At 41.6% G+C, this 15728-nt stretch overlaps 1 protein-coding gene across 1 annotated transcript; it reads right to left on the bottom strand.

The window, feature by feature from the left end:
* Positions 1–297: 297 nt before the first annotated feature.
* On the bottom strand, positions 298–14258 carry cpn1 (carboxypeptidase N, polypeptide 1). Its single transcript, XM_031843991.1, has 9 exons — positions 13791–14258; positions 11434–11630; positions 9651–9806; positions 6152–6328; positions 5929–6040; positions 3497–3636; positions 2701–2800; positions 892–1010; positions 298–698 (listed from the first exon to the last, which is right to left on the bottom strand). The coding sequence occupies exons 1-9, from the start codon at positions 14023–14025 to the stop codon at positions 588–590; spliced, it is 1347 nt and encodes a 448-aa protein (XP_031699851.1). The 5' UTR covers positions 14026–14258; the 3' UTR covers positions 298–587.
* Between the last annotated feature and the right edge of the window lie 1470 nt (positions 14259–15728).

The raw sequence follows: 15728 nt of genomic DNA, 5'->3' as shown, positions 1-15728 counted from the left end.
CTTGTGCAGCAGGGACATCTACTGGGGTACTTTTGTAAAACAGCCTGAAAGATCAGCAGGAAAAAGTTTCCAGTGAGTCGAGCATGATTTTCAGAGGATCATCTTAAACATCCCACTGGAATATATATATAAAAAATATTCTCTGCACTCTGTTTTAGGGTGGATTGAACAATGATATATTATTATCTGCATCGTTGTTATTATATTGAGCGAGGAAACAATTCTGAACTTCATTCAAGCGCCTTACAGACCAATTATATGTGGCAAAATAAAGCAGAAACTGAAAATACAAAGAAATGATGACAGCAAAAACATTTTATTTTCACTTTCAATTTTCATCAAATTATAGTAATCAAAATCCAAAAAGTCCTTTACAAATACAGGATAGCTGTGTTCATACAAATCAACACTGTTACATAAATACAAAAACACATGTTCTTAATACAGACACACACAAAAACAAACAAAAACACAAAGGTTTGAAATACAAAGGACTACAAAGGTAAAATTACATATATATATATATAATGTGTTATGTGGGATTTTCAGTATATGTGTATATATCTTTGTGTGCTATTGTCCATGTCTCATCTGGGGCCGAGATTTAAGGGGGACTTGGAAGATGAGAGGTTCTTCTTGCCATTGTGGGGTTTCACTTTCAGGTTTAGTTTTGGTGCCGTTTTCAAGTAAAAATGAAGCTGTGTGGGAAGAGATTGAGAACAAGTTGTGAGGGATCAATACAGAATCTAGAATACAAGAACATACACATGATTATGAATCAGAAGCTAAGTCTGGGTCTCTAAAAGAATATTTAGACTTCTTACTACCTGCTTTTTCTACAAAAAAAAATCCTTTTTATGCACACACATGTCAGTACATATAGAAACACACCTGTATGGCCTCCGCTGGTCCCACTGTGACAGTGCTGGTGGACGAGACGTAACCTGGGGCTGATGCTGTCACAGTGTAGGTGCCTGGCAACAGAAGTCTGAAATAGTCGCCATCCACTCCTGGAGGAGCACACATGGGAAAAGATGTGAAAACATGCAACTAGTCAATTTCAAATCTTAAATTACACAGCGCTAGAAGAAGTATTCAGTTCCTTTACTTAAGTAAAAGTAGCAATGTACGACCCAAAAATGGTCTGGTATTGGCATCAGCAGATTGTGAGACAATATGCGAGACAATAGACATGCTAAAGGCCCCACCACTCCTTCTACATAGGAGCGAGACACAGACATCAAGTTTTGTTGTCGTTTTGTGTCTCTTTGTAGTCATTTTGTTTTTCACTGTGGTTGATTTGCATCTCTTTTGAGTCTCTTTTTATTCATTTTTAATCTCTTTGTAGTCATTTTGTGTCTCTTTGTTGTCATGATTAGTCTCTTTGTAGTTCTTTTGGTCTCTTTGTATTTTCCTTTTGTCTCTTCCTGGTTGATTTGTGTCTCTTTCAGTGACATTTTGCAATTGAAGGCCCCCGACATCCAATCAAATCAAATCAAATTTGCCATTGGGGCACCATCTGTGCCATTTGAAATGTTTTCAGGTAACTGTAAAACTCGTTTAATGTAATTTACATGTTGGGTATTAGGTATCAATTCCATCTAAAAATAATTTATGCCATTATTTTGGAAAATAAAATGAAGTATTTTAAACAAGTTCCCGTTCGTGTGCAGTACCACCATTCATCCGCTAGATGGAGACACAAGACGTGTTTTCACATGGACAGTTGTCCCTTCGATGCCTGACTCAGGAAAGCAGAGTGCAAATCCTCTTTCATGCCATTTAAATAGCAATTAGCAGCAGTTGATATGCCCGTGAACACAACTTTTGATCACAAAACAGCAAAGGTAAGACATCATTTATGGTTATGGCTGAATAAAGTGAAGTTGATTTGTTCTCTCCTTCAGCTGCAGGTTCAGTGAGTTTTGGTAGTAGGGTGATAATGGAGTCTCAGCTTTCATGATGACATGTCGTCTGTGTGGGTACCATGAAGTAGCAAAGCTGATAGCACCACTAGTGGCCATGAACCGTTAGCTTGTGATTGTTGTGTGCTCATTAAGTTAAAAACCAATTAACTGTTAATTGGTGTTTCAATTGTATTTCGCTCAGGTAGGAATGTTTATCATTAGCTTTTAGCCGAGCTGCTTTCCTTTATGTTGGTATGCAGGGTGAATATATTGCTTCATGTTTAGTAAAAAAGTAAAAGTACCCACTGTTCAGGAAACATGGCCTCTGCAGCTATGATACTGATACAGATGCTTTAACATGTAAACATCATTTTAAAGTTGTAGTCGAACAAGGTGTGCCTGATTTGTGTGGTTTAATTCACTGTCTAATAACGCATCTGAATGTTCTCATTTAAGAATCTTGTAGCTTTTAGAAACTATACCTGTCAAATAAAAAATACAATAAAAAGTATAAAATTTCCCTCTAATGCAGTGGACTATAAAGTACCTCAGAGTTGACTCACAGTACTCGGGTAAATGTAAATTGAGTGCATACAGTTAGCACTATTCTTTTTAATGCATTTTCACCATTGACCACAGCTTGTTCTATTCCAATGTGAGCATGGACTGCACTATTATAATGCAGCATTAGCAGATCATCTACCACACACACTCACATACTTCTTCAACCCTGCAATTAAGGAGTAAAACACTCCACATCTGTTTATCGGACACCCCTCCAGCCCCTTCTCACCGCTGGTCACATCGTGGTTGACGCCAGCCACCGAGACCTCAGCGTTGCCTATTGGGTTGTTGTTTTCATCATACACCATGCCTTTTATCCCATGATGCACCTGGAAAACACAAGTCATTTTTTCATTTCATTTGGCCAATTTCTAACGGTACAATCTTTTATGAATCATGTCATGTGTGAAATATGTGTTAATATAGGCAAGTCGGGTATGTGTGACCATAGATAGCTTTGTGTTTGCATACTGCAATGACTTACAGCATAGATTATAAGTCCTACCAGGTTGTAAACTACATTTCCAGTGAAACTTTTCCAAAACAGTGGAACTATCCCTGCAGTCTGCATAAAGCATAGAGTCAAACAAGACCAAACAACCCCTTCCATTTCGGTCTGTGTCAGTGCTGCAGAATAAAAGGTTATGCATTTCTGAACCGTCCCTTGAGGCTTAAGAAGCACTAACAGTGGCAATATATTACTGTATTTTATCTCAGCACTCTGACAATCTTGGATGACGGGTATTTGTCTTTAGACTAGGGCCTCTTTTCATACTTGACTGAGGGCTAAAGTCAGTTTTCATGTATTAAGCTGAATTTCAAGCAGCTCATTTAAAGTCACTTTATCCAGGGAGTCCGAGCCAATATTTACAAGAAGCCAGAGTTTTGGACTCGTGAATCTTGGCAGTTGGGTTTTTGTGTGTAACTGGATGTCTGCGTATTTGTGTTGTAAGTTGTAAATGACCAGGAATTTGCAAAATAGTGAGTGTGTGTGTGTGTGTGTGTGTGTGTGTTTGTGTTCTGACCTGTTCAAGGTATGAAACCAGTGCTTCTCGGTTGCCCAGCCATTCTCTGGGCAGTGCTGATGCGGGAGGAAACTTGTCACAGCTCAGCTCCAGGGTGATCTCAAAACAGTTGGTGTACAAGTAGTTGAAGTCCTGCATGCCTGAAACACACATGAGAAGACTCTACTTTATATTTTAAGGGAGGAATCTTTCTTTATTTCAATGGGTGGTTTATAGACAGTTTACATGGAGCCTCAGTTTGCCTCTTTAAAGAGTCATACAGATTTGTAACTGATCATTACAGTCCATCTACAGTCCATCTATGGTCAAACAGATTCTTCCAAACCACTGCACTTCGCTGTTTTGACCGATCTTACACATATTTCAGATGGACCGTTTCTACACCCAACAACAGAATTGCTTTTTTTAAAACCTACGTTTTTGACGTCTATGCATATGAGGCTATGATTTGGAGGGAACGTTCAAATCTTACTTTATAGACCATGACATAACGCTTGGCGGAGAAGGAGCCGGTTAAATAAACATAACATGCTCCTGCTGAATGCAACCATGGGCGTTTTGATCAAATTCAAAAGCTTGCACGACTGCACCGAAAAGCTCAACAGATTCACATTCCAAGGAATAATCCAGACGAGTCTAGACCGGGATTTACACATCAAAGACATGGGTATTGGTATTGTTGCAGTTACAGCTTAACTGAATTTATATTAAATATATGCCCTGACAGTCTGATGAACTTGGTGTGCTGTAGCTTCCAAGCATTCTGTGGCAAAACAATTCTCATAAGGCAAACGGGGGAGGATGATGTCTGCCAGTGCCTGAGCTCGTATAACTTCTAATGGCCTGTAGGCGGCCAATGCCAGTAAATAATATTATATTAAATCAAACCCCAATAACGTATTTACTGGGCATTCTGGCTGCTTTCATAGTCCACTAAAATATCAGAATAAACCTAAAAGAGTCACAGTTTTTTTCCTCGGAGCAAATGGTAGGCAGTAAATCTGACATGGTTAACTGCTGACGGGGCACCCGGGTGACACTACTCTAAAAATAGGGGTCAATACACTGAAAGTGTATATTTAAATTTGCTCCAAGATAGTACTATTGGCTTAGTTGGTGTTAAAATTGGGTTGTTAAAAAACAGATATGTGTAAAAGGCATGTGCACGTGTTTCTGTGCATCCATGTGAAAGTAATCTTGAGTTATGTGGCAACATTCGGATGACTGAAGAAGAAAAGAAGAAACCATTTTTATTGTCATATACATATACACATACACGAAATTTGACCTCTGCATTTGACCCATCCCTGTATATAGGGAGCAGTGGGCTGCCAATGATAGGCGCAGATACCCTGCGGTTACCAGACAACCCTCTTAACCCAGTGAGCCACGGTCGCCCCCATTGCCCGACTGATGGGTGTACCAGTGATTTCTGCTGCACTGATGGATCATCAGCTTAATTGTCAAACAACATGGAAGAGGCAGAGGCGTGTTCAAAAAGGACGCATGATGTTTTCAGCATTAGATAAATATACATTTGTTACTACAGTTGTAGATTCAATGTAAAGATTTCATCCCATTTAGGGACTGTATGAAAATGATTGGGGTTTGGAGGGCACTTCAAAATATAAAAAAGCAAGGCCCTCCTCAGCTTTATTAAAATTTCCAATGGACCCTCCCCTTTCTTACACAAAAATCTGCAACACCCCCAATATCTCAATCTACTTGGTGCGTAAAAAGGTTCCTCTGTCAGTGCTAAATAGGGGCATAAATAGTGTAAACTTGTGTATTATCTGGAAACTTTTAAACAACCAAATTTCACATTAGAAACAACAAGTTGTCTCAAACATCCCAGCCACTATGTTTGAACCACGAGCCACTAACTTCATAGTTATTACCGCTGTCAGTGCAGTCAAAGGAAAGGTTGAAACAAAATATAAAATCTGACATTAATATTTAGAGGCTGTGCGCTTCCAAAAGACCTTCCGTTCAGGAGACTACCCTAATTCATACAGTCCCTAAGGTTGTTGCTGCCATGTGTCATTTACTAACTTGACCAGCTAAACTGAGGGGTCAGTGGAAGTGCAGCTGTTGGTGTGGAGAAGGTGAAGAGGTTAAAGGCAAGAGGAGACCAAGAGTCCATGATGACACCGGGAAAGCTTGCCTCTCGAGCCACTCAAGGCATGTCATCCATGCTGAAGTCTATACCAGCGCCCGCCGTCGTTCATGCAGGTGGCCTTGTCTCTCTTTGAATAGGGAATGATAATGGACTCTCTCCAACATTTTACATTTTAAATCAGTTTTTAGGACGTGGAGGTAGTGAGTCAGTATTGTGCTTATCTATCTATAAAGATAATAGTAACGTGCTTTTTCTTTTCAAAATGTGTGTTGCTTTCCCTTCAGGCTGCTCAGGAGCCAGAGGTGTTGCTCACCTTTGGACAGAGAGTACCAGCTGGCCCCGTTGGTGATGCCCTCATCGAAGAAGTCCCCACAGTTCCAACCCTTGTGCATCCAGCTGTGAGCGTACGAGTAGGTCCTCGCCAACTGTCATCACACACACATCGCACATGTGCCCAATCATGCACATGTTATCACACACAGACAGCGATGACATTTGATGTACATCTGGTGAGAATTTTTTAATCTGCAGCCCACCTTTCTGAAGATCTTGTCGTCCGGAGTGGCCGCGTACGTGGTCCTCCCCCGAATGCGAGCGTCTCTCGACTTGTCGAACGGGTAATTGGCGACCACGGCTCCTCCGTGGAGGTTGGCTGACAGGATAAAATTGTAGTTCTGCATCCATTTTATGACCGCCATAGTCTCTGGTTCAACCTGTGGAGTAGATATCACTTTTATGGCTGATGTACTTACAGAATAATGGACATGACATATGGGCCTTTTCATACAATGATATAAACACACAGAGAGACATATTGAATGTACGACTCATTGCATTGTAGTTCAGTAATGTCCTCAAGTGTTTAACTCTTGTTCTTTTTATAAAATATCGTCAAAGTTTAGTCTACACATTTTTTCCGAATCCTTAGATTCAACAATCCAAGGCCCTCTTTAGTGCCTGTTATATCTACTGTATACTGTCATCTTCATCCCAGACTTTTCATAAACAACACGAGTGGAACTGAAGACATCTGGTTTTCTTTTCACCCAGAACCCCTGGCTTCTCTGCTTTCTGGTTATCTGGACAAATCCTAGTCTTCTCTGCTTTACCATATGCAAATATTTTCTCTGTGATCCCTTTTCATTTTCAAGCACTAGGCTTATCTTTACTTTTCCTCAAGCCCCCCCCCCCCTCCCTTCACTGATTCTTCAGCTTTACTTGCAGTGTGCTTTCTCCCTGATCCTCCAACGCTTCAGTGTATCTCATTTGATCCAGACTGGAAATGAATCGGGCATGGTTAGCATTTGTTAAAAGGCCTTTCTTTTTTTATTTCAGAACTGGTATTCAGGGAGAATGCTGAGTTTACAAGATGATGCATTAGAGCTGCAAGGATGGAAACACGACAGTTATTTCAAATTTACAACATGCAAACTATTGTAAAATCGTCTCCCATGCATCTCGAACCTTTAAATTCCACTTTAGGCTGCCATTTATTTTCCCTGTCAGTGCTAACTATCCTCACACGCTCCGAGCCGTATATCCTCATGCACGGAGAGACGGAGTAATGCCTCTCCTTGAATAAGGTATGTGGGACAATAAACACAGCCGGGTTCAGCTGAAGAATAATCAGAGACGACTGGCCTTGAAGTGCAGACTCCTGTTTTAAAGACTGGCAGGTGTTTATTGTCTATGGATCTTTATATACACTCCTGCGTGCTTGAAGTCAGAGCTGTCACCATGGTGTTGGGTTACATATGAAGGACAAACACACACACACACACACACACACACTGAAAATCTTAAAGAGTTAAAAAAAAACTCAAAAAACTGAACAGATAGAGGGATTTCCATGCAATTTCAAACAAATACAGTGAGACAGACTAGGTTAGATTTCACACTGTAGGAGCAATGTTCTCCACACGCCAATCAATTGTCTGCAGGTTTTTTTTAACACAGGAATTAAAATATCCCATGTGTAGGTCAACTGGGAGTTTCTGAGTTATCATAGCTAAACTGAGATCAGTCTGCTTGCCTATAAAGCAAAAATGCTTAAATTTGCGTTAGTTTGTGAAGCAGTCTCCCTTGCTGATGAAAAAATTATTTCTTGTTCTATTAAACTCATTCCTCTGGATGAAACATCACCAGTTGGCTAATTAAAATGTAGCATGGCTGTGCCTGCAGGCGAGCACAGGGGGCTTGTTGCTTCATGCAGCCTGTGAGGATGTAATCCCGACCAGCATGAATGAGGTATCTGTAACAGTGGCACAGTTACTCTTTTGTGTTTGCCTTTCAGGAGGCAGTCATGTGGGTAGACAGCCAGCTCGCGACTGGGAGGACCAGCGTTTTAGTTTTCTCAACACATTTGTAGCCCAGGAACTAGTAAATAGGAAAAAAGTTAAAAAAAAGAAAAAATCAGTAGCTGTCTAAATAGCTGTTTATATGTAATATTTTTTTAAACAAATAATAATACCACCAAAATAATAGTGCCACACTCATACATGCTTAATCTAGCGTTGACTTTTGGTACCTCGGGGAAATGTTTTATTATATTTTTACAGGTAGATGTATTTCACAGTTATATAATCCAGCAGTCACAACACCTGGTGGTTTCAAGCGGAAGAGACAAAAGGCCGATCCACATAAGAGGAAAAACGTCACGGAAGTTAACCTTGAAGACAGTAGACCTTGTGGAGTCTGTTGAAGATAAGACGACGGCAGACGAAGCACCCCCAAGGATATGACCTTAATCCTTAAAACGTACTTTTCAGCAGACTATTAGCCTTAGTTTGACAGCACACACGCTCACTCCTCCCTTCTGTCTACATTTCACACTGCAGTGATCTGAAATAATAAGCGCAATACTGAAATACATAAGAGTCAGCCAGAACAGAACGTTGTCTCTTCTGCAGCCAAGCACAAATGCAATACATCTGTACGTTGTTTGAATAAATGACTGCTTCTTATATATATATTGTTTATGAGTAATGGACAAGACATGTAGTTGCAAAGTACCTGACTGTTTCAAGGAGCACAGAGCTTGATTAGTGGCTTTCAGTGGTCTCATAGCAAGAAAAAATACAGACGTGGCAATGAACGAATGCTTCTGAGTGGAATCACAGGTTTGTAAGCTATGTGGAGAGTCACGCAGTATCTCAAGGTTGCAGGTAACCGTTACACACTGTGAGACCGCAGAGTCGGGCAGTTCAAATTCTCGTGGCGGTGACGAAATGACAAAAATGTTTAGCTCAAGCTGAAGGTATTCTTCATATATATATCTTGTATAGTCCCTATGATTCCAAGAGTGAAAGAGCTTTAGAGGACTTCTGTATGCCAACTTTATTCAGTCATCTTCCGCTGATGTCCTTTGTAAAGTTTTAAAGCTTATTCTGAGCTTTGAATTCATCTCCTATGCTCCAAAAATCCATGTTTCCATCAAACAGAGAAGAATAAATAAAATACTCAAACTCACATTATTTGTAAAAGTTGCGAGTTTGGATCTAAAGGATATTTTTTCAGTCATACTTTTGTTCCACTTTGTATTCTCAGTTGGAACTAGTTAGGCTGCCATTTTGCCCAACTGTTTCATTTAGCAAAGACGAAGGAGAGCGGCCTCTTTCTGACCAAGCACCGTCTATGTGAGGAGCCTTACGTAGGTCTTACAGTAAGACGCACCCAACCCAACAGGTCAGGTAGTATACAGGTGCACACAAACACACACATGAAACACATAGCTTACCAAGCGATTTACTGGGTCTACTCACTGTTTGAATTTATGACCAGTTTCTTTTTATTTAGTGAAAGCTCAAGTCTGATGCAGTACAAATCTCATGAAATAGTTTATGTCAAAGCCAAAATAACTCAGCTATGTTACAGTTGCTCATTATTCAACTCCATATTCAAACGCTGACACAAGCATGAGAAATGTACTCCTCCATCCTGCTCTTTCCCTCTCTCCCACACATGTATTTGCACACATATGCACGGACACGTAGACGTAGATAAATATCTCCCCAGTATTTACCCAGTAGCACTGACCTGTTGCTCCCAGTTGTCCGGCAGGGGCAGGTGGTGGTTTCGCCCGTTTGTCTTCTCGTAGTAGTACACGAGTGCGTTCAGGTCTGGAAAGTTCCGGTTCAGATCCATTTCTTTGGCGTTCCCTCGACCCACCAGGTAGCCGTTGTACTCTGGACCCTGTTCGCCCAAAGACAAAATATAAAGTTTCTCAAACAACAGCTACTGTTGGGTTACCTTGTTTTTTTTCCAGCAGAGTGATTGAATTATGATTTTTGTTTTTTGGCTTCTTGGGTCTTTCAAGCTATGAATTCATATTGCTTGGAAGCAGCAAAGGAAAACTGGTTTGCGTATTCCACAAACTGCGCACGCAGTCTGTGGTGTAACAACAGTAAATTATTTTCAGGGTTTTTTTTATGTATAAAACATTTACTTCACAATGATTTCCTTGTTTTCCAAACTCAAATCCTTCCAATAAAACTTAAAAGGATGTTGATACTACACAAACAAGAGAAAATCCAAAGACGGTAGTGCCGAGTATTATAAAAAAAAAGGCAGACACAGAATCTAAGGATGTCGGGACTCATGAGATTTTGTGCTTTTGAGTGAAATGTCTCTGTTGAAATTTGATACAAACATTCATGTTACTCGTAGGATGAATCCGTCATGACTTTGATGATATTTTTCCTCTAGTGCCATCATCAGGACAAAATTGTACTAATGACATTCCATCAGCCTCAGCTGTACGTTTTGTATAGTACTAATTATCACGCTAACATGCCAAAAGACGACGGTGAACCCATAGATTTGAACCGTGGTGGACATATACCTAACATATACATGACGCCTGTACCTGAATTTCAAGTTGTTGACAATGTCATCGTGAGCATGTAAGCATGCTGAGTCTGACGTGAGCACTTAGTGGACGGCCTCACAGAGCTTCTTTACTGACTATGAAGCAACGACACTGTAGCCTTTTTTCTTTTCTTTTTGACATCTGAAGCAGTTCCAAAAAACCAATTTGTTCGAAAATAGGGAGGCTCTTGTTGGATTTGCGCAGTATTTCCATGCAGACTTTCTGACCTGCTGTAAGACAACTGAAAGAACAGACTGAACACTGTATGGAACTACTTAAATCTTACCATTTGTGATGGCATGGCCACAAAAAAAGAAAGAATGTTGTTGCTCAATCTGTACCTAAAATCAACACTATGACCTTCCCATTATTGTCCAGATGCTGCTGCTGCATACAAACATCTGTTGATGCAACAAATTATAGCGCTTTGTTCGTGTGTCGTCTGAGTGGCAAAGAGAGGGACAGTCATGTGCAACTGGTCTCCCCAGGACATATAGTTAGTCTCAAAGAGATTGTGCACATGTTTGTGTTAAAGGAAGGGGGGGGGGGGGGGGGGGGGCTTGCTGTTGTTTCACGGCCCACATAATTACCTCCCGGTAGAAAGCTAGGGGCTTTCTCAGGGAGCTGGTAGATGGGATTATTACAGACATTAGCAAACAGTGGAAGATTTCATTAAATAACTGTTTTTGGCTCTTGGTTGCATGTCTTCAGTGGATATAAACAGACACTTGCATACCTTTTTAGATATATGTTATCTGATGGAGACAGATAAGATGTGTGTGATTTAACTTGCAGGTGTTAAGTTTTCCTGAGGGAACATTAGTACTGGCAAGAACACGATCAAGGAAAAAAATGTGGAAACTTGTGCAAATGATTGCTGAAGAAATGGTGACCAAAGATAAACATTTCCAGGAAGCCTGGAGCTCACATGTATGTCAGTGTGTGCATCACCTGTTTGGCAGCCGTCTCGTAGCCATCCGGGTTCATGGAGGGCAGGATGTGGATGCGTGTGTCGTGGATCAGCCTCATGATCCGCTGGTTTCCGGCCCGATACTCCTCGCACATAAACTGGGATAACTTAATGAGCAGTTCACGGCCGAGCACTTCGTTGCCGTGCATGTTGCCCACGTACTTGAACTCTGGCTCCACTGGGGAGGAAGTGGAGAGGTAGGGGGGGGGGCATGAGGTCAAAAAGCCACACAGAGCTGCAGAGCATGACATTTATAATGACTGCCTGATCGTGCACGCATACGTACACACACGAGCAATACAGTAGGCTCAATAAGTAGTCTTTTTCATGTTTTTAGTTCAACCTGTGAGTTTTTTATGAGTCTTCATGGTAGTAACTTGAGTTTCTATTTGTTACATGATTTAAATTTCCCACTTTATTATTCAATGCATTTGTTAAAATCAAACACCATCATTACCCACAATGCAACTTGACCACCAACAGTTCTCACGTAGATTCTTATGTGTTATGCCAATAGCAGCTAATGAAGCCTCAAGCAGATATGAGTAGCTACTCAGGTCTAGTTTCTTTTTAAAACCTCCAGATTATTTTATTTTTTTTCATTTTTATACTTTTTTCATTTATCAGACTTCTCTGGAGCCACAAAAGGCTTCATATACCTTTTCACATACAAAGAAGTACTCTCCAAGACCTGTAAACAGACTTTCAACTCTTCATCTGAAAGAGGAAGATTGTGCTATGTTTTATCCTTAATGCATTTACATTATTGGAATTTCTTGATACGATAGTTCTCAAGGTTCTGACAAAGGTGAGCTCTGGGGAGGGAGTCTGATTACAACTGATTGAATTATTTGGATAAGATCATCTGGCATTCCTGTGGGTATCTGCTACTGATTGGGTGAGCCGCCTATTCAAACAGTCTCCCTCTCTGTACAGCCCTCCTCCCAGGGGTCCCTACATTAATCACTGCTGCAGCGTTGATAGAACGAAGGACCCCCAAACCCTGCAGCTCCACAGAGCCACTGCTGAACACTTTTGCTTAAAGCTAAAAAATAATGTTTCTTGTACCCTATCTATATGATTTTACACTAAAAGCATGGCGCATATAACACTGTATTATTGTTTTTGTTTGCACTTAAGTTGCCCATGAGAAAAAAAGTAAGTTTTTGGGCGGTGGGGTATTGTGGGGAAGAGTGGATACTTCCAAATGTATGAACACCCTTCACTAATTGCTTCAGGCACCCAAATGGCAGCTTGGGCGCTGCAATTCACCTCCTTTTCTTTAACGCGGGGCCAACTGGCCTCAGGTTCAGAAAACAGTGTTGGCTCTAGCATGCAGCTTCAAAACACACACACACACACACACACAGCAGCATGCGAAAGACGTGAACTTCCTAAAGGGTGCAAGGGGGTTGACCCAGACCAGACTTCAGGTCACTCCCCTCCATGAAGTGCACAGTTCCTGTTTTTCACCCTTGGTCATCTTGCAACAGAACAGGCATACATCCTTCTATTCTACTAGAGGAAGCACTTACGTGAGCAAATGTAGGAAAAAAATGCAAGCTCAAACCCAGCCAAGAAAGCATTCCCTGCAGTTGTTAAGTTGTTGTTTTTTCAAAGAACTGCCATTTAAAATGCCCCTTTAGCCTGTTTTCAATACAAACATTTGCAATGACGAGGTTATGGTTTTCAATTTGCAACCACTATGCAAAATAAACACCTGGAGGGCTGATTCAGTGGTTAGGATGGGGGGGGGTGACACGCAAAACTTCTGCAAGAGCGGTTTCAGGGTCAAAGCCTTGTTGACTCAAAGTGAACTTTCTGTGTCATCTGCTCAGCTTTGAATCGGACGGCAAAAATTGAAATGAATCACAGATGTTGACTCTTTTTTTTTTTTGCCGTTTCATTTTCGCTTTAAGTTTTCCAAAGATTACCACCACAGATGTTTCTCAAAGAAGGCAGCTTGGGATAGCTCCTCGTCTTCTTCACATTAATTCAGACTCAAAATCAGAAACTTTGTATTTCATCTCTTGGAGAAAAAAAACAGAGTGCCCACAGCCTGCTCTGTCTCGTGCCAGCTATGTTCTCACTCCCCACAGCAAGAAGTGCAAAACAAATGGGCAGCCAAATTGTAACTCATGTAAACTGGTTTTCACATTTTGATTTAAATCTAATACTATATTAACTTGGAATTTGCTGTACGTCTGTTGTTAGGAGTGTTTCCCAACTGTACAGTTGTTTTAGTTTGAACATGCAGATTGAGATAAAGAAATCCTTCATCAATACACATTTTGATCTTATCCTCATCCTCGCAGGGCTGTCAGCAGGAGTTACTCACATGCTTCATGGATGCCCGGGTTATCACTGAACTCCAGCACGTAAAGGTGGCGCCCTTCTACGCTGCGCCCGATGCTGTAAATGCGGGTGATGTAGGGGCATTCGCTCTGCACTGCAAACAGGGCTCGCACCATGTCCTCGTAGCAGTGATGCTGGAAGTCTGAGCCGCACACCAGGAGCCCCATCAGCCCCAGCAGGAGAGCAGCGACCCAGGGAAGAGTCCGCCCCCGCTGCATGGTCCCTCAGCCCAAGTTGTGCAGCACAGGAGTTAGAGGAGAGGTGTCCGGAGGAGAGACTTCCTGCAACTATGCAAAACACTTTCAGATGTATATTTATCTCCTCACACACCAAACATACTGCTTTCTGCTTTCTTGTCCTCTTCTTTCTCCTGCTCTCCCTCTCCTTGTGCCTCCTCCCACATACAGTCCTCACACTGAAGAGCAAGTAAGGACAGCCCCCTGCTCCTTCTTTGTCTCACTCTCCTCCTCCAACAGCTGCTTCTCTCTCTCTCTCGTTCCCTTTGGGTACTTGTCAAGTACATGCTACTTGCTTTATTGCCGTTTGGAGTACTTCTGCTTCAAGTAGTTTGCCCCGCAGCCCCCTCGGCTCTGTGCACACACAATCTGAATTTCATTCTGTCTCTAAGACACCCATTTTCTCTCCCTTTCTTTGTCTCTAACTCTCGTTCTATACTCCCTTCCTGGGAAAGAGGGGTTGTTTCCACGGCACTGCTCTCCCCAACCCCTGCAGCCCTCAATCATCCATTCATTAACTCTTAAGTCAACACACAACCCCTGTGTGTGTGTGTGTGTGTGTGTGTGTGTGTGTGTGTGTGTGTGTGCGCTCGCACACGCACCCATGCACGTGTGCCTGCACTCCTCAGATGAATCAGTGTAGGAGCTCTTTCACAACCTTTGGACTTTTTATTTCTTTGAAGCACCATTCACACACACACACACACATGCTCTTATGGCCCAGAGAAGAAAGACCAAATGCTGCAATTAGACTTCTAAAATACACAGGTTGATACCAAGATGCATGCGCCCCCCCACAAAAACACACACACCCACACACACACACACACACACACACACATTTACTGCCGTGTATGCAAGGGGTGCTGTCAATCAAACCTGCTGGAGAAAAGAGGAGCTTTTTCCTCACAGCATGTTGTGCAACCGCTTGTGGAAGTTTCAAAAAAAGAGAGAAGGAAGGGCAAACGTGAAGCAAGAGAAAGAGTCACAGATGGAAAGTTGAGTAACACAAGGCTCAAGAGGAAAGAGAAATGTCCAAAAAGATACAAAGAGAGGAAGAACAACAAGAAGGATGGAGAGAAAGCAGGAGAAGAAAAAGACGATATGGTTTCATTCCATGAAAATGTGCTTTTCTGTTATTTTCCTCAAGCTGTTGAGCTGAAACTGTGCTTCTCACATCTACAGATCCTGTGCCATCATTGCCCTTCTGAATGACAAGCTGAAGTGATTCGGGACTGCTCTGAACTTTCCTCATTGTCTCTGCTGGTGATTGTTTTTCTTCTGCTTCATTCTTTACATCTGGTAAGCCTCAGGGCTCCGCTCCACTCGCCAGTCCCGTTCCCATCTCACTGCCATGCCAACGACGCTCCGCTCAATGAAACAATCCCAGCAAGATGCGAATAAAACGTGATTGTTGAGCAAGAACTAAATGTGCCACAACATCCTGGTCACTGGCCCTGAATTGTTAAAAACATTTCAGGAGTTCAGCTTGACTTATAGAATCCAAATATCATGGATAAAGTCCTGGTCAAAGAATTTAACTTTGAATTTGAACCTATGTAAATGAGTTGTACAGAAATATGTGGCTTATTGTAAGGAAATGACATCTGGTGGATGTAAATTGTACTACAACCATGGACACTATGCAGGGTGGTAACATCCTTCCTATTTAACCATTATCACAT

This window comes from Anarrhichthys ocellatus, unplaced genomic scaffold (genome assembly GCF_004355925.1).
Source record: "Anarrhichthys ocellatus isolate YVR2014 unplaced genomic scaffold, GSC_Weel_1.0 scaffold4, whole genome shotgun sequence".
In the NCBI taxonomy this organism is placed as follows: domain Eukaryota; kingdom Metazoa; phylum Chordata; class Actinopteri; order Perciformes; family Anarhichadidae; genus Anarrhichthys; species Anarrhichthys ocellatus.
This window is presented reverse-complemented; position numbering and strand designations above follow the sequence as displayed.